Source organism: Penicillium chermesinum, assembly GCF_028974085.1.
Source record: "Penicillium chermesinum strain IBT 19713 chromosome Unknown utg000006l:1.0-2335141.0:1.0-2336784.0, whole genome shotgun sequence".
Classification (NCBI taxonomy): Eukaryota; Fungi; Ascomycota; class Eurotiomycetes; order Eurotiales; family Aspergillaceae; genus Penicillium; species Penicillium chermesinum.
Window position 1 is genome coordinate 1,390,228 of NW_026695316.1, and position 15,755 is coordinate 1,405,982.

General features: G+C 51.9%; 8 protein-coding genes across 8 annotated transcripts; 5 read left to right on the forward strand and 3 right to left on the reverse strand.

Annotated features, from left to right (window-relative positions):
• Positions 1-421: 421 nt before the first annotated feature.
• N7468_008310 (putative class III chitinase) lies at positions 422-1,384 on the forward strand (the record flags this gene model as incomplete). Its single annotated transcript, XM_058477606.1, has 1 exon — positions 422-1,384. One exon carries the CDS (start codon positions 422-424, stop codon positions 1,382-1,384), a length of 963 nt encoding a protein of 320 aa, XP_058327951.1.
• A 442-nt stretch (positions 1,385-1,826) lies between these two features.
• N7468_008311 (type 1 glutamine amidotransferase domain-containing protein) lies at positions 1,827-2,590 on the forward strand (the record flags this gene model as incomplete). Its single annotated transcript, XM_058477607.1, has 3 exons — positions 1,827-1,907; positions 1,965-2,093; positions 2,132-2,590. The coding sequence occupies 3 exons, from the start codon at positions 1,827-1,829 to the stop codon at positions 2,588-2,590; spliced, it is 669 nt and encodes a 222-aa protein (XP_058327952.1).
• Positions 2,591-2,826: 236 nt separating this feature from the next.
• Positions 2,827-4,844, forward strand: N7468_008312 (alkaline phosphatase family protein; the record flags this gene model as incomplete). Its single annotated transcript, XM_058477608.1, has 3 exons — positions 2,827-2,901; positions 2,954-3,083; positions 3,142-4,844. 3 exons carry the CDS (start codon positions 2,827-2,829, stop codon positions 4,842-4,844), a joined length of 1,908 nt encoding a protein of 635 aa, XP_058327953.1.
• A 665-nt stretch (positions 4,845-5,509) lies between these two features.
• On the reverse strand, positions 5,510-7,167 carry N7468_008313 (RNA-binding signal recognition particle subunit SRP54; the record flags this gene model as incomplete). Its single annotated transcript, XM_058477609.1, has 2 exons — positions 5,510-7,039; positions 7,090-7,167. Coding segments are annotated over 2 exons (1,608 nt in total), but the record flags the coding sequence as incomplete, so codon positions are not given.
• A 245-nt stretch (positions 7,168-7,412) lies between these two features.
• N7468_008314 (rRNA-processing protein RRP15) lies at positions 7,413-8,285 on the forward strand (the record flags this gene model as incomplete). The annotated part of the gene is made up of 1 exon (XM_058477610.1): positions 7,413-8,285. One exon carries the CDS (start codon positions 7,413-7,415, stop codon positions 8,283-8,285), a length of 873 nt encoding a protein of 290 aa, XP_058327955.1.
• A 281-nt stretch (positions 8,286-8,566) lies between these two features.
• Positions 8,567-9,316, reverse strand: N7468_008315 (ferredoxin family 2Fe-2S iron-sulfur cluster binding protein; the record flags this gene model as incomplete). Its single annotated transcript, XM_058477611.1, has 3 exons — positions 8,567-8,808; positions 8,882-8,988; positions 9,051-9,316. 3 exons carry the CDS (start codon positions 9,314-9,316, stop codon positions 8,567-8,569), a joined length of 615 nt encoding a protein of 204 aa, XP_058327956.1.
• An 8-nt stretch (positions 9,317-9,324) lies between these two features.
• Positions 9,325-11,126, forward strand: N7468_008316 (mitofusin complex protein UGO1; the record flags this gene model as incomplete). Its single annotated transcript, XM_058477612.1, has 4 exons — positions 9,325-9,410; positions 9,477-9,924; positions 9,980-10,433; positions 10,582-11,126. 4 exons carry the CDS (start codon positions 9,325-9,327, stop codon positions 11,124-11,126), a joined length of 1,533 nt encoding a protein of 510 aa, XP_058327957.1.
• Positions 11,127-11,927: 801 nt separating this feature from the next.
• Positions 11,928-13,432, reverse strand: hapX (bZIP transcription factor HapX; the record flags this gene model as incomplete). The annotated part of the gene is made up of 2 exons (XM_058477613.1): positions 11,928-12,726; positions 12,807-13,432. 2 exons carry the CDS (start codon positions 13,430-13,432, stop codon positions 11,928-11,930), a joined length of 1,425 nt encoding a protein of 474 aa, XP_058327958.1.
• Positions 13,433-15,755: the final 2,323 nt, after the last annotated feature.

Here is a 15,755-nt window from a genome sequence, read left to right on the forward strand (position 1 = left end):
GGGGCTGGGGTGGGATAACAATAACGACTGGGGTGGAGAGAGCAGACGTGAAGCTTGGGTTGGACAAACAACAATGCGGAAAATCGCTGTCGCCTGAGGCACATATTTACTTCCTTCCGGATTGAGCTTTGAGGCTGTCTCATCTAGATGAGCTGCTTATCTATTGGACGGTCCTTCGATACTTATCAGCGAATTGAATCAGTGGGATTGGTCCCTACAGATTGATAAGGAGCAGAACTGCAATTGTAATAAGCACCTATGGCGCATATCCTGTCAACATGTAAGGAGCCTCAACTGGGGACGGTGTGCCTCGTTATCCTTATCGATTTCCCCGCGCCCACAGGCGCTTGTAATCTACAACCCAGAACGCGCGATCATCATTATATAATTTCAGCCAGTCACCCTCGAACCGTGAACCAGGATGCCACCAATCCCGAATGTGCCTGATTATCGACGGGTCATCTTGTACCACCAAACACTCATTCCCGGCGATGGCCCTTACGTGTCCATGCTGCCGCTGCTGGAAAAGAAAACTGGCGTGACACACGTCATTCTAGCAGCCTTCCATCTCAATGATGACCCAAACCACATTACACTGAACGATGACCCACCTGGTAACCCTAAATACGATCCGCTATGGGCAGAAGTGCCTATCATGAAGCAGGGAGGGGTAAAGATCATGGGCATGCTTGGCGGAGCCGCGCCAGGTTCTTTCTCACGGCTGGACGGCGATATAGACCAATTTGAGCGATACTACAGACCCCTTCTCAGTATCGTCCAGCGACACAACCTTGATGGTCTGGATCTGGATGTGGAAGAGCCCATGTCTTTGGCCGGTATCATTCGCTTAATTGATCGCCTGAAGGCTGATCTAGGTGACACCTTCATTGTGACATTGGCGCCGGTCGCCGCTGCGCTGCTCGGGCTTGGAAACCTCTCGGGCTTTGACTATCGGGAGCTTGAGCAGGCACGTTCCTCCAAGATTAGCTGGTACAATGCGCAGTTCTATAATGGGTGGGGCCCTGCTGAGGATCCCAGGATGTACGCTGCTATGGTCGCCCAGGGCTGGTCCCCGCGCCGTGTTGTATATGGGTTGCTGGCAAACCCCGGCAACGGAACGCAGGGGTATGTTTCTGGGGAAAAGATAGGGCCTATCTTGGCAACGCTGGTGGAACAATTTCCGAATTTCGGCGGGGTGATGGGGTGGGAGTACTTCAATGCCTTGCCTGGTGGGGCAGCTGAGCCATGGCGATGGGCAGCTGAAATGACCTTGAACATGGGAATGAAGGATCTGGTTACAGCAGCTCGCCAAGTTCTTGCAGCCGGACCCATGGCCAGCAGCTTGAACAATTTACTGCAAGATATGATGAATCAAAGGCGTTGATTAAAGGAGAATATCCCTGGTATCGAGAACCTACTCAGTCAATGGATGCGTCTAGACATTAATACAAGATTTCAGTCACATCAATTGATACCTGGGTCTATTTTGATACTAGTATACAAGTTTAATTATTCACGAAAGCGCATTCAAGATGTATAGGGATACTAATCAAGAGCCCGCAACTCCGCAAACTCCGCAATTCCGCACATACGGAGTTTATCGATGACGGTGAATGGCTGAGGCACACTTGACGTCCAGAGGCTGCAATTTGGCATTTATTTTCATTGGTCAGATAGCCTTTGAGTCATAAAAAGGTTTGACTCATATATTAGGAATCCTATAGGAAGCGCGGCGATAAATTCGGAGTCTCTGCACATTTTACACTGAAATGGTGATGTCGCATACCCGGGTTTAACAACGAGGAACAAGACCAAACCTAAAGAAAATGTCGCCCAAGATTCTAGTTCTTCTCACATCGAATGGTCCAGACGATGTTGAAGACGGGTGCCCATACGGATGGTACTTGGTGAGCATAACATGAAAGCAAACATATTGTCTATGGCCAGCTACTAAATTTGAAAAGCCCGAACTTGCCCACCCATACAAGATCTTCAAAGAGGCTGGCGTAGATATGACTTTTGTGTCCCCCAGGGAAGGCAAGACATATGTAGCCCCTCAATCAATCGAGGCCCATGCTGACGATGATATCTCTGTTGAGTTTCTCAACCATCATGCTAGACATGGGAACAGACTGCGAAAGTGGCAGACTTCTTAGGAAAGTCCGTCGACTTCGATGCAATCTTTGTCCCTGGAGGAGTGGGCCCTATGCATGATTTGGTCGATCATCAGCCCTCCCAAGCGCTCATTTTAGAGTTCAGTCAGAAAAATAAAGCCATTTCAGCCGTATGCCACGGCCAGGCGGCATTTTTGAACATCCGCGCGGACAACGGCGATCCTTTGTTGCTCAACAAGCATGTGACAGCTTTCCCAGAAAGCGACGAGATCCTCATGGGCGCTGTGAATGTGATGCCATTCATTCTGGAAACCAGGCTGAGGGATGAGTGCAAAGTCCGATTTTCTAAAGCTGATGTCCCGTTTGGTGAGAAGATCGTGGTGGACGGCAACATTCTGACAGGGCAGAATCCAGCAAGCGCTGGGAAGCTGGCGGAAGCTCTAGTGGATCATATTAGCGGGAACAATACAGCATAGATGAAGCTTCAAATTCATTCATTGGAAAGATTGGCAGCCAAACACATCAATATTGTTTCGCGGAGTAATCCCTTAATCCTATAGGCACATAACGTCATAGTCCCTGCAAACGCCAATAAAAGCGCCCCAAACAGCATGACCGCCTTGAACTCACCAACTCACCACCTGCGCGTTCAAAAAGTTCGCGTCGACTTTGGAAAATCTGTGGAGCTGCACTCACCTACAAAGCCTCTACTATGTTTTCTCATCGAGTCTCTGCGGTTTTTAGCTCCGCTGTGATCCGGGTAATGGCTTTCCAGTTCCTGAGATGGGTCTGTATCCAAAATGATCAGCCTCCAAGCCATAACTAACAACATATGTTAGATCCCGGGGTATCCTGCGCTGAATATCCTCTTCACATCGTTGGCAATTTATCTGTCCTCCCTGTACTTTCTACTTCATGATGGAAACCTTTCTCAAGGGGGTGCCAAGAATAAGCATAACATCACCCCTAGTACGTCGCACGATTGCTTGCCATTGAATTCTTTACTGGTCTGACGAATAAATGTCAGAAGGTCATGATCAAGTTAAAGACCCATCTGAGCCTAGTGATTCGGCCCTGAAGTCACTGCTGACAGGTCTTCCCTCCAAAACTTCGCCCGTGTGGACCTGGATTACCGCGCTCATCAATATCGCCGTGTCCTTGTTGGCCCTCGATTTCTTGATGAGAGGCATAGTATTCTATCCGAGTAATGATCTTTCTTTTGCTCGGATTGGCCATGTATCTCCAACAACCGCCAAACTGGTACTCCGTGAGCCCGACACTGCACAATTGCCGGTGGTCGTTTCCTACCAGGATACATCACTAGCCTCCCCAAACTGGATCCAAGAAGGCACAGTCTACAAACTCGACAACACTACTGATTTCACCACGACTATTACATTCAAGGACTTGCAGCCGGAAACACCTTATCGGTACTCTTTGTCGAACAACAAAACAGGTACTTTCGTGACCTCCGCGCGTCCAGGATCACCAGCAGCCAGTCGACTATCGTTTATCACATCAAGTTGCATAAAGCCAAATTTCCCATACAACATGATGTCGCACCCGCTCCGGGTTCCAGGGATCGAGAAAATGACCGAAGCAATTGCCAAACTGCCATCTCTGCTCCGTCCCGCATTCATGCTCTTCCTGGGAGATTTCATCTACATAGATGTTCCGTACCGCTTCGGCTCCTCAATGGAACACTACCGCAGCGAGTACCGCCGCATCTACTCATCCCCCTCATGGGACTTCTCCTCCGGAGACACACGCGCTCTCGATCTACCGTGGATCCATACCCTCGACGACCACGAGATCGCAAACGACTGGAAGGGCAACAAAACCGCACCATACCCGGCCGCCGCAGATCCCTTCATTCATTACCATGTCAGCGGGAACCCGCCAGTCCCGGCAAAGCCTTTCGCCGACCCAGACAACGTTACCTATTTCTCCTTTGTGAACGGCCCAGCTTCATTCTTCATGCTAGACACCCGGACCTACCGCTCCCAGCCATCTCAGCCCGACTCCTCTATTCTAGGCTCCGCACAGCTGCAGTCACTGCTCGAATATCTCGCCTCCCCCGAGCCCGCAGGCGTGTACTGGAAGTTTGTCGCATCCAGCGTCCCATTCACCAAGAACTGGCGCGTCGGCAACACCGATACCTGGGGAGGTTTCTTGAACGAGCGGCGCACTGTCTTCGAGGCAATGTGGCGTGCTGAGCGAGAGCTCGGTGTCCGGGTGGTCCTACTCAGCGGGGACCGGCACGAGTTCGGCGCAATACGGTTCCCTGATCCTGCGCTTGGACTACCCATAAACGAACTCCAGCCTCGTACTGCGGGTGTCGGGTTGCATGAGTTCAGCGTTGGTCCGCTCAGCATGTTCTATCTTCCCATCCGCACTTTCGCACAGAGGGACGATGAGGATGTGGCCGTGAAGTATGCTCCGGACGGGAACAGTAAGTTTGGGATGATCGATATTGCTGAGGGCGATAGTGGCGAGGACTCGGTGCTCACGTATTCGCTCTATGTGGACGGTGAGGCGGTGTGGAAATACCAGCTTAGCGTTCCTCTCAAGAGTGATGCGAGGAAGCTGCCGCTTTCACCTGGACGCGTACTCGAGGACAAGATCGGCGAGGGATGGGATGTGCCAATCAATAAGGCGCTTGGGAGTTTCAAAGGCGTTGGAGGCAATTTTGTGCGGACAGTTACCAAGCTGTACCATTGCGTGGTTTGATGACTAGGGCTGAAGCAGACCAAAGACCATTCAAGTTTATGATTATTCGAGTTTATGATTAGTTTTACGGGATAGGAATTCATCCTTTGCGCAGTATCAGCCCGGATATGCGTACTTCTGTAGACTCGTGCAATACAAGTTAGCGTTGCTAACCAACACTAGAAACCACCGAGTCGAAACTACACCGTGACTGGCGAGGAACAAGAGCGGGAAAAAAAGAGCAAATGGCCGCCGATGGTCAATTGGATAGACCATCCTACTAGTGTACTGACAGGAAGCCGGCTAAATGATGGGATGCACCTACCTAGTAGCAGATACCTTGTATATATCTGGGTATAAGTGCAGCCTCTTTCTGACCTCTCATCAACGACCTGTGTCTCGTGGTGGCAAGTTTGAAGAGTTCAGAATGACCAGCTGCTGAAGGTCTGACCCGTGCCCGGATTTTCGAAAACACACCAATATCCACAGGGCAGCCACAAGTCAATAGATTCACTAGGGTTGCCCCAGATTACTCTTTCATGGATATTAGAATCATATTCATATTCTTCAATGGGACGTAGTAGGATAATCAACGATAGAATCAGACTCCAAACGCCAGCCCAAATGCTATGAACACCACCACTGGTGGCTGATACATGATGAAGGCGAGCAGTCGGTGCCTACCGGCCCCGACCACGTCCACCGCCCATTCCGCCCATCAGCCCGCTCATCTGGCTCATCATGCTCTGCAAGTCCATGTTTCCGAGATCTGGCATACCAGGCATCCCACCACCACCCCCTCCTCCTCCACCCATCATCTGCATCATCTTCTGGATATCACCCATTCCGGGCATACCACCCATGCCACCCATTCCAGGCATGCCACCGGCACCTCCCATGGCCTGCATCCGCTTTTGCATGGCAGCCATCTGCTGATTCTTGTTTCCGCCCTTCATCATGTTCTGCGCACGCTCCATTTGCTTCTTCTGGCCACCGACCCGTTTGGCCATACCGGCCATCATGCGATGCTGGGAAAGCAAGTCCTCAACCTCGCGCACAGTAGTACCGCTTCCGTGCGCGATACGGACCATACGGCTGGGCTGCTCAACAAAAACTTTGCCGTCACTGTCCAATTCGGCAACTGTCATGCTGTCGAAGATGTATATCATCCGGCGGAGCTTCATTGATCCGTCCTCGTCATCGAGTCCCTGCGTCAGATTTGAAAGACCTGGGATCATGCCGGACAGTTTGGACAAAGGCCCCATCTTCATGATAGACGTGATGTTTTCACGGAAATCCCGAATGGTATAGATGCCTTCCGCAATGTGCTTGTAGGTTTCCTTGGCCGAAGCAGACTCCTGGGTGACGGCTTGCACGTGCTCAAATAACCCAGCTACATCACCCATGCCCAGAAGCTTCTGGACAAAAGCGCGAGGTTCGAAACGTTCAAGATCCATCATGTGCTCACCGGTTCCCAGGAAGATAATGGGAGTGTGTGTTGCCGCGACGGCCGAAATAGCACCACCTCCTGCTGCATGGCCATCGGTCTTGGTGATAATGATAGCACCGAAGTTGGCAGATGCCTTGAAAGCAGAGGACTGGGCCTCGGCAGCCTGACCAATGGTGCTGTCGAGGACGAGGATGGTCTGATCCGGGGTCACAGCCTCTTGAATCTGGATCATCTCATTGAACAATTCCTCCTCTTGACGGTGACGACCACTGGTATCCACAATAATGATATCAAAGCGCTCTTTCTTGAACTTGGCCACACCCTCCGCAGCCACGACGGCAGGATCTGTCTGAGTCAAGCTACCGTAGTACGGAATCTTGGCCTTAGTTGCGTTCTGCTTCAGCTGGTCGAAAGCACCGGCACGGAAGGTGTCAGCGCAAACCAAAGCCGTCTTGAAGCCGCGCATCTGGTAGTGACGGGCTAGTTTGGTACAGGTGGTAGTTTTACCAGCACCCTGAAGACCAACGAACATGATAACATTGGGCCGGCCCTTCTTTGGACGGAAAGAGTCCGAGTGGGGATCAACCAAGGCTACCAGCTCATCGAAAACAGTCTTCTGGATCAATCGCTTCTTGTTGACGGCGGGAGGGAGGTTGGCGAAGTTGACGCTACTTTTGATCGACTTGCGAAGGGTCTGCACGAGTTTGACGTTTACATCGGCGGCGAGGAGAGCAGCGCAGATCTCCTTGAGCATGTCATCGAATGCCTGGATAAGTCAGTAAAGAGCCGTCAACAGCGGCGAACGCGATGCCACACCTTTTCATCAAGGTTGTCAGACCGCGCCAAGTCATTAACGGCGGAGTGAATGCGCCGTCCTAAATCTTGGAGGACCATGATGGATTGATGTGGGATCCAAGTATATGAAAATTGACCGGTCCCTTTAGAAGCCGGAGGACTATGTGTTAAAGTGCGGAGGGGCGAGGCGGAGGAGCACAGAACAAGCTGTCCAATCGGAGCGTGAATATCTTCACCGCCCGCGGGAGCAAAAAAAAGTTAGTTACCAGTTCGAGGTGCTATGCCAAACAATTTAGATCTGTCCATCTTTCTTTCACTTGAATTGGGCTCGATCACTCGCAAAAATGGTCGGCTCCTACTCCAAGAAACGCAAAGTAACGGATGGCATGCGCGGCAAAACTGCCCGCCCGAAGAAATTCCGCAAACAGCTTGACTACCACAGCAGCTCCGAAGACGAGGACGACGGCAGCAACTTCAAGGCTGTCAATCTTGCCGACTCCGACTCTGAAGATGATGGCGGTGTCTCTGTGACCAAGAAGCCTCTTCCCAAGGCGAAACTCACCAAGTCGATCTCGGTATCAAAGCCAAAATCTAAAAAGCAAGACGATGCTAGCGACGAAGACCAGGAGAACGAGGATGAGGATAACGAGGATGCTTCTGGTTCCGAAGACGATGAGGAACAGTCTGATTCGTCTGCCTCAGATGCTGGCACAAATCAAAAGAAACGCGCTGTGTCCAAGCGTAACGATCCTACCGCCTTCTCTACTTCCATCTCAAAAATTCTTTCCACCAAGCTCTCATCATCTGCTCGTGCGGATCCAGTCTTGTCACGAAGCCGAGTTGCTGCAGATGCCAGCTCTGAATTTGCCAACGAAAAGCTCGACAAGCAGGCCCGCGCCAAGCTTCGTGCTGAGAAGAAAGAGGAGCTCGACCGTGGCCGTGTCCGCGATGTATTGGGCGTGGAAAGAGGACTTGCCGGCGCCGTAGCGGAGGACGAAAAGCGATTGCGCAAAATGGCTCAACGTGGTGTTGTGAAGCTGTTTAATGCCGTTCGGGCTGCCCAAGTTCGGGGTGAAGAAGCTCTGAAGGAAGAGCGCAAGAAGGGTACTATTGGTATGGGAGAACGGGAGAAGGCTGTCAACGAAGTCAGCAAGCAAGGATTCCTCGACCTGATCAACGGCAAGAAGGGAAAGCCGCTGAACATTGAGGAGGCGTGAAGAAAACAAAAGTCTTATGATTCCCCATGGCATATCTCAGGCGTTGGGCGATTTGTATTTTAGTGTTCGTGCTTCTACTCGTGGCATATACCATGCTCAGTCCATATATACTACAGGAGATGTTCATTCAGATCTAATGGCTCAACACAAGGTAATTGCGCGTAATAAAGTACAAGGTCCCTATCCATCATGGACCGTTTTGTGTTTTTTTTATCCCATGGTGATTTGGTTTGGAAAATCGAGGCTGCTAGACTGCTCCCAGACAACAAGTAATGCTAGTCCTATTTGGAGCCGAAGTCGCTGGCTTGTAAGTTCCGGGTCATCGATGGCAGACGCACCACCAGTCCGTCGAGATCTTTGTTCATCACTACCTGACATCCCAAACGAGAGGTCTCCGTCAGGCCAAATGCCAAGTCCAGCATATCGTTCTCGTCGTCCGAGGGCTCCTCCATCTTATCAAACATGTCGGGGTCTTCCACAATCACATGGCAAGTTGAGCAAGCGCAAGAACCACCGCAGGCACCTATGGTGAGAATCAGAAATTCGATCAGGCGAAAACAAACTAGTTGCTTTGAAGAGTTGCATATGCCACACACCTTCCATTTCCAGGTCGTTTGCCTGTGCAATATCCAATAGGTTGTCTCCTTCAGCCACCTGAAGATCGATCTTCGTCCCATCCTTGTCGATAAATGTGATATTGATCCTGTAAAGGAATAAGCCCGTTATCGTTGGTGGGGAAATACGAAATGGGGGGGGGAAACTCACTCTTCACCGGGCTTCGGAGGCGTAACATGGCCATGTGCGGCTTGCGCTGTCGCGGAGAAAGAGCGCCAAGATGAGTTCCATGTCGGTGACGGGGCTCCCATGCCCTTCTGTAAGCGATAAACCCCTTGTCTCGACTGTGTAGCACCTCGGATCCGTTGTGGTGTGGCCAAGTGACTGATGCATCGTCGCGACGGAGCAACGCATCGTTCCCCGGCCTTGGGAACCGCCCTGCGCAATTGCTGGCTGAGACCTTGCCAAACACTCATCATATCAGATGCGCGACGGGCTTTTAGGAGAGGTGAGAAAATCAGAAGCAACCAAGCCCGACGACGGCAGCAGTTCTGGGGCGCTGGATGGGAAGTGAGTAACGCTCGTCCAATGGCCGCGGAGAGAAAAAATGACAAAGCTTGAAAAGGCGGCCCGCAGCTCGGATCTCGCGCTGGGCTCGTCATCTCCGAGTTTCCTTTTTTTTATCCCCGACGACATCCGCTGCTCCTCACCCACTCTAACCATGGCGTCTCGTGAAGGGGTCAATCCCTTGCGGCCTTATTATTTCCCACAGACAGGACTGTCTCCAGCTCTCAACAACACCCCAGAGGCGCCGGCGCCATCGTCCGCTCAGGTCTTCAGTAACTCGGCGCGCGACCTCATTCCAGACATCGATTATTCGGATTATCTCGACTCGTCGCCTTCGGTTAGCGACTGGGTTCGCGATGCTATCAATAAATGCATTGTGCGCTATTCTCACGTGCTGATTGGGCAGCCCTTCGATGTCGCCAAAACTATCCTGCAGGTGTACGTCGTGCCGGATCTTACAGCAGAGCAACCCGATAGAAGGCCAATTACTGGAGGGAGAAGTAGCTCCTATGAATCTGTATGAAACTATCAAAAGTATCGTTAATAGACGGAGCTGACCTATATCTCTTCAGGAATCTGAATCCGATGATGAAAGTACCTACTTTACATCAGCGGCCCCATCGACTCCAACTCCAAGCACCCCGCGATCAAGGACAGATCGTCATCGCATTACCGACCGCAGCGGGTATATTCGAGGGGACACCGCATCTCCAGCACCTAAGCATGCGTTGAATCTCAAGAATCCCAACTCACTCACCGAGGTCCTATCTCAACTCTGGTCCAACAATGGCCCTACCTCGCCATGGAAGGCTTCAAATGCAACGTTCATCTACTCGTTGCTGTACCCGACATTAACCACCTTCATTCGCAGTCTCCTATCTGCGATTGTAGGACTTCCAGAGGAGGATATTGCTTCATCTCTAGCAGCTGATATCTTGACCGCACCATCTCCCGTTGTCACGCTGATCCTATCGTTCATTTCGTCATCCCTATCCGCCATACTCCTTTCTCCAATTGATACAGCTCGTACCTTCTTAATGCTCACGCCTGCGACTCATGGACCTCGATCTCTTATCCGCGCCATCCGACAACTCCCCACTCCAAACAGCACAATCCCCCCACATCTGATTCCAATCACGATTCTCCACTCAAGCTTGCCTAATTTCATCACAAGCTCTGCCCCCCCTATTCCTCAGGAACTATCTCTCGATCGACCCTCTTCTTAATCCCTCACTGTGGAACCTGTTCAGCTTCCTCAGCTCTGGCCTCGAGCTTGCCGTGCGCTTCCCTCTCGAGACCGTCCTCCGCCGCGCCCAAGTGGCCTCCTACACATCCCTCAGTCTGCGCCAAAAGTCTTCCGGCGGAAGTATCTCCTCCGCGTCTATCGACGCCTCGGACGTGGAAACCATTGTTCCTACCCCGCGCACATACCGGGGTATTATCGGCACCATGTGGCACATCGTCCACGAAGAGGGCGTCTCCGGCACCTCCGATACCGAGCGAGCTCACCAGATCCTCGGAAGAGCGCCTCCGGAGCGACGGCAGGCGAAGCGGCGCCAAGGCCAGGGTGTACAGGGTCTATACCGTGGTTGGCGCATGGGCATGTGGGGTATCGCCGGAATTTGGGGTGCCAGTCTACTCGGTGGTATCTCGGGCGGTGCGGAAGACGAAGTTGTGGCGCGGGACAGCTATGGCCGATCCAGCGGGGGCCGATTCTGATCGTGAAAGAATCTTCAACTTATTACACGTGCCTCAAATCTTGCGACTTCAGGTCCTGAAAGCCTGTCATGGTCAGGATGTGACCAACCATCGGGCGGCCCCAGCGTATAGGACTGTTATACTCGGGGCAAACGTATCTTACTTACGCTGATTATGTTCTGTGTTTTTCTTCTCCTCTCCCATCCGTTCGCTCTGTATACCCCCCCCTAAGTTCGATCCAGGAGGCCGGTGAGCGGTGCCTTCGAGTTATTCTAGCCATGTATAAAACCCCCATTTACATACTCATTCAAATAATCCATGTCCTCTCAATGCTTTTCCCTTTCGATGACCCTAATCGTTTCTTGCAATGACCATTGTGGTATTACCATGCACTTGATCACGTAGCCCTAAAATACTCAATTCACAAGGTCTGAGATCATTTCATTCATAAAAACTAGGCATGTACATCACAAAATCGGCAAAACGCCATATCGACCTAAACCTTCTAAGTTAACGGGCCAACAAGAGGACCCGCAGGATCCCATGATCTGGCGAATCAAACAAAACATCGAATGGGCATGTCTGCTTTTCCAGCGAGATACGTGTGCACCGTACAAAATCAAAATCAGTGTGCTTTTAGAAAGTGGGAAAGCCGTCAAACAAGGGGGAAATATGAAGGTGGACCGTATGATGGTACAGAAAGTAAACAGGGCTTGGGTATCAAGTGGTCTCATCAAGAGACGTAAGGTGAGCCCTGATGCAGAAAGATAAGAAGAGGAGGGTTGTAACAGAATGAATGAGAAACAAGTTCCTTCAGCCCCCTCATTTCTCAGCAAAACGGCGGTCGAAGTAGCGAAGCACGCCCATAACACTAGCGGCCTCAACCTCCATCGGCCCAGGCTTCTCAGCGAGCCCCAGCTCCTTCGGATTCGGCAAGGTGTGCAGCTTTGGCAGCCAGGTCGAAATCTCGTCGCTAGCTCGCGAGAAGTTTGGGTGCCGCGACAAAGTAGTGAAGGTGTCCGCGCAGCTTAGGGTGAGCGCATTGGGCGTAGAGGGCTTGGGTGCGGTAGGTTGCGCAGACAGGGAGGGGTTCTCACGCGCGGACGGGGTGGCGGGGGCATTTCTTGACATGCAGCAGCCGCCGCTGGCTCCCTTGCCGCCGCAGCAGCCTCCTCCCGATGAGGTCCCACTCGCTGACCGGGAGGCTGCCAGCGTCTTGCAAAAAAGAAAGCTTCGTGGGTCAGCCAGACACTGGGCGCAGGTGCCGGGGCCATTGGCGCAAGAACTGGTGGCTTGGCCGATTGGTGGCAGAGTCACTTCTGAGCGGGCGTCGCTCTCGGATGGCGGGGGGGTGAACTGGGAGATGGACTGGATGGGGGCGAGGCGGTTGTTCTCGAAGGAGCCGCGGCCGCGCTCCTGTTCCTGGGCGGCCATTTCCGCGCAGATGCAGGGTGTGCCGTCCTGGCAGAATCCACATGGGTCGACGGGGGTGGAGGCAGCGCTGTCGGTGGCGTTGTTGGCACTGGACTGCGCTGGCACGGCGGCGAATCGGGCCGTGAAATCAATCTCCATCTCTTCAGGATCAGGCTTGATCTCCGGCTCGGAGGGGCCGCGGTGAGGGCTGCCTACGCCGTGAGGAGGATATTTCCCCGGGTGGATTCGTGCGTGTCCATCTGTGTTCCAAATGCGTCCTCAATGCACTGGCAGTGTTCGTTAGAGCATTCCCCGCAGCCCAGAGGGATGTTCTCTTCGGTGTCCTCTTGGGTAACCCCTTCCATGTGAGAGCTTCGGGTGGACGGCCGAGTTCGAGGTGGTAGAGGGACTGAATCTGGCATGATAGAGTTGCCAGAGGCGGAGATGGATGATCGGAATTCCTTGACCAGGGCTTCTTTCGCGCTACGCTCGATAGAAACTTCCTTCTCCAAAGAATGGCATCGGTCCCGCCACCAGTTCATTTCCTCACGAGATTGTTCGAGTTCCTGGGAAAGCGTCCCAATCCGCTCGTTGAGAGCAGCGACCTGAACATCATGGCTGTCCTCGACTTCCTTCATCTGTTCTTCCAATTCTTGCACTCGAGCGGCTCGACGCTCACGGAAGGCTCTTTGGGCGGCCCTGTTCTGTGCCTTACGCTTGGTTGGGGGCGTGTCGGTTGCGGGCTTGCGCCCAGGCTTTGGACGGGGAGGAATGACCCATTCCTTCGAGGTGACAGAGCCTGGAGTACTGGGTCCCGGCGAGGGAGCTACTGAGGGTCGAGCAGCCAATGGAGCTATAGGAGCTATGGGAGCTATCGACGGAGCAGGCGTGAGTGACACGCCTGTCGTGGCCATAATGGTGGTGTGGTTCAGCTCAAAGACAGGTTGTAAAATGGCTGAGGGGATGATGGTGAGCCGGGCGGGCTCGGGACGCTCGGAGCTCGGAAGAACGGAAGAGGGTGCAGTTGCAGGTTGCTACCCCCCAGCACCAGAAAAACAGAGATAATGGAAGGGGACGAAAGGAGTTCAAGGGTGCAAGAGTCAAAAAGGTAGATAATTTCGAGTTAAAAGCACAAAGTGGAAATCGCACAGAGAAAAGGACGATCAGATTAGATTGTGCTCACATGATGCCGGTCTCGGATGTACCAAGTCGTTGTTCAGAGATTATCAGATCCGACAGGCAGGCCACTTCGACCGAGTGGGCTGATGCCCATTTGTCAAGGGCCGACTCTACTTCCCCTCTCGCCAATCGCGTCTATGATCCACGGTCTGACTTGAGTCGAGCCCCCGAAATCTGGTTTCCAGCACCCTTTCTACCTCATTGCGAGCTACAGTAGAGACACATAGAGGCATAGCGATTGGGCCCGAGGTTCAAGAGCCCTCCTGATTTCGAGATTTTGCTTCACAGGCAATTACTTAGCAATGATGGCGACTTGACCAAATGCCGAACTTGATCCATACCCACAAGGTGTGCCAATTGGTTTATCCAGTCCATGGAATGGGCCCTTCGAGCTGGAGCATTACCTAGCAGAATGGGTGACGGAGCCAATCACCGTGCAGGCGTGAGAGAATTTAGCCAGCAGCGGTGAAGGCGGGAATGGATCGACGGGTGAGGAACGGGTGGTGTTTGAGGGCTTCAGCGAGACCAAAGTCCTCGGCATGATCTTATCAGATGGCGCTACCTGTTTTGGGCAATCCGGCCCTTCAATCCACGTTTAACTGCGGATCGATGATGCGTTCCCAGGAATAGTCGCCATCCATGCACTCCCGGATTGCCAATGAACTGGGACAGCCGAAGCCCGCCTTCCAAAGCAGAATGTCTCATTGGCCATTAGCCCATGCCTTAGGGCTTTCATGGGCGGGCCCTTCTCCACCAATGTCCTTATCAATCAGTAGCTCCAGCGACACGGACCAACGCCGAAAAACGGACTCCTTCGTCGAAATGCCCCGATTTGGAAGCTTCGTCCTCAAGCTGGGATCTCGAGGTAATGATCGCCTCAACATGGAGACTTTGCGAGGAATACTTCTTGCATGAACCATGGGCCACTGCCTATCCATCTCATCCACTCCGTCCTCGCTTTTGAAGCGCACTCCGTAGCTCGGCTATGTGGCAACATTGGTGGAAGGGATGGCAAAGCATTCCAACCACCAACTATGCCGTAACGCTATTCAATAATACTAAAAGTACTCAGACTTCAAGTAAACCCCGACGAAGGACTATCGTTACGTACTTCAGTGACCCTAGTCCACGAAAACACTACTAACTCCTATCCAATTGCACATCCTTAGGTTAGGCTCGGATACAATCTTGCATGTATCTATAGAGCATTATATTTCTCATGCAAAAGGGAAATGGCCGCCTACCTCAGTCGCTTCGACCCTCTAGTGGTAAAAGTATTGGTACACCAAGTGGCGGTATACTGTGTGACCTTTCGTCTGTTCCGAGTCTTCCTCGGCATATATTCCCGGTGATCCTTAGAGTCAATGATCTACGAGCAAAGGTAAGGCCGCGGTTTCCCAAATATTAAGGTGCTCTGTGAGGTGTGAGACCTTGTGGGTTTAAATTCCTAAGGAGTTGGGAGCCAAGAAAAATTTTATAAATAATTTTGCAAATTAGGGCTCGTGGGACACCGGCATTGTTGTAAAATGGGTGGGAAAAAAAGGCTGCAAGAGGCCCATCTCGGATTCAAGCCAGAGGCTTCGAAGATTCAAAGGTCAACACCTCAATTGTTGGTAGCATTTTCATTCCTAATCGTCCTGGGCTCTTCTTGAAATCCTTTCTCGCGTCTATCCCGGCACGACAATTTCTCCTTGACGCATATCTCAAGGCATCTATTGTCTTTTTGTACCTAGGATTCTTCTGAACAACACCGCGACACACCGAGGCACCTTTCAAAGCCATCTTCATACAGCTGCTTTTTTTATTTGGCGTGTACCCAATAACCTCTGCCACATCATCAAATTCATCTCGTTCATCTCCATAAATACTAAAGCGTTCCCAGGTCTTCAGAACGGTATCAATTTACAATACCGACCTCGTAATATCATTGAGATTTTTTAGTTCCAGCCACTATCATGCCTACCCTACTTTCTGATGTCTTTCCAAATTTCCCGGTAAATCCTCTTCAATTATACCGAACGCCCGATCTGGACGGATAAGGCTTACTCAGAGGATCAA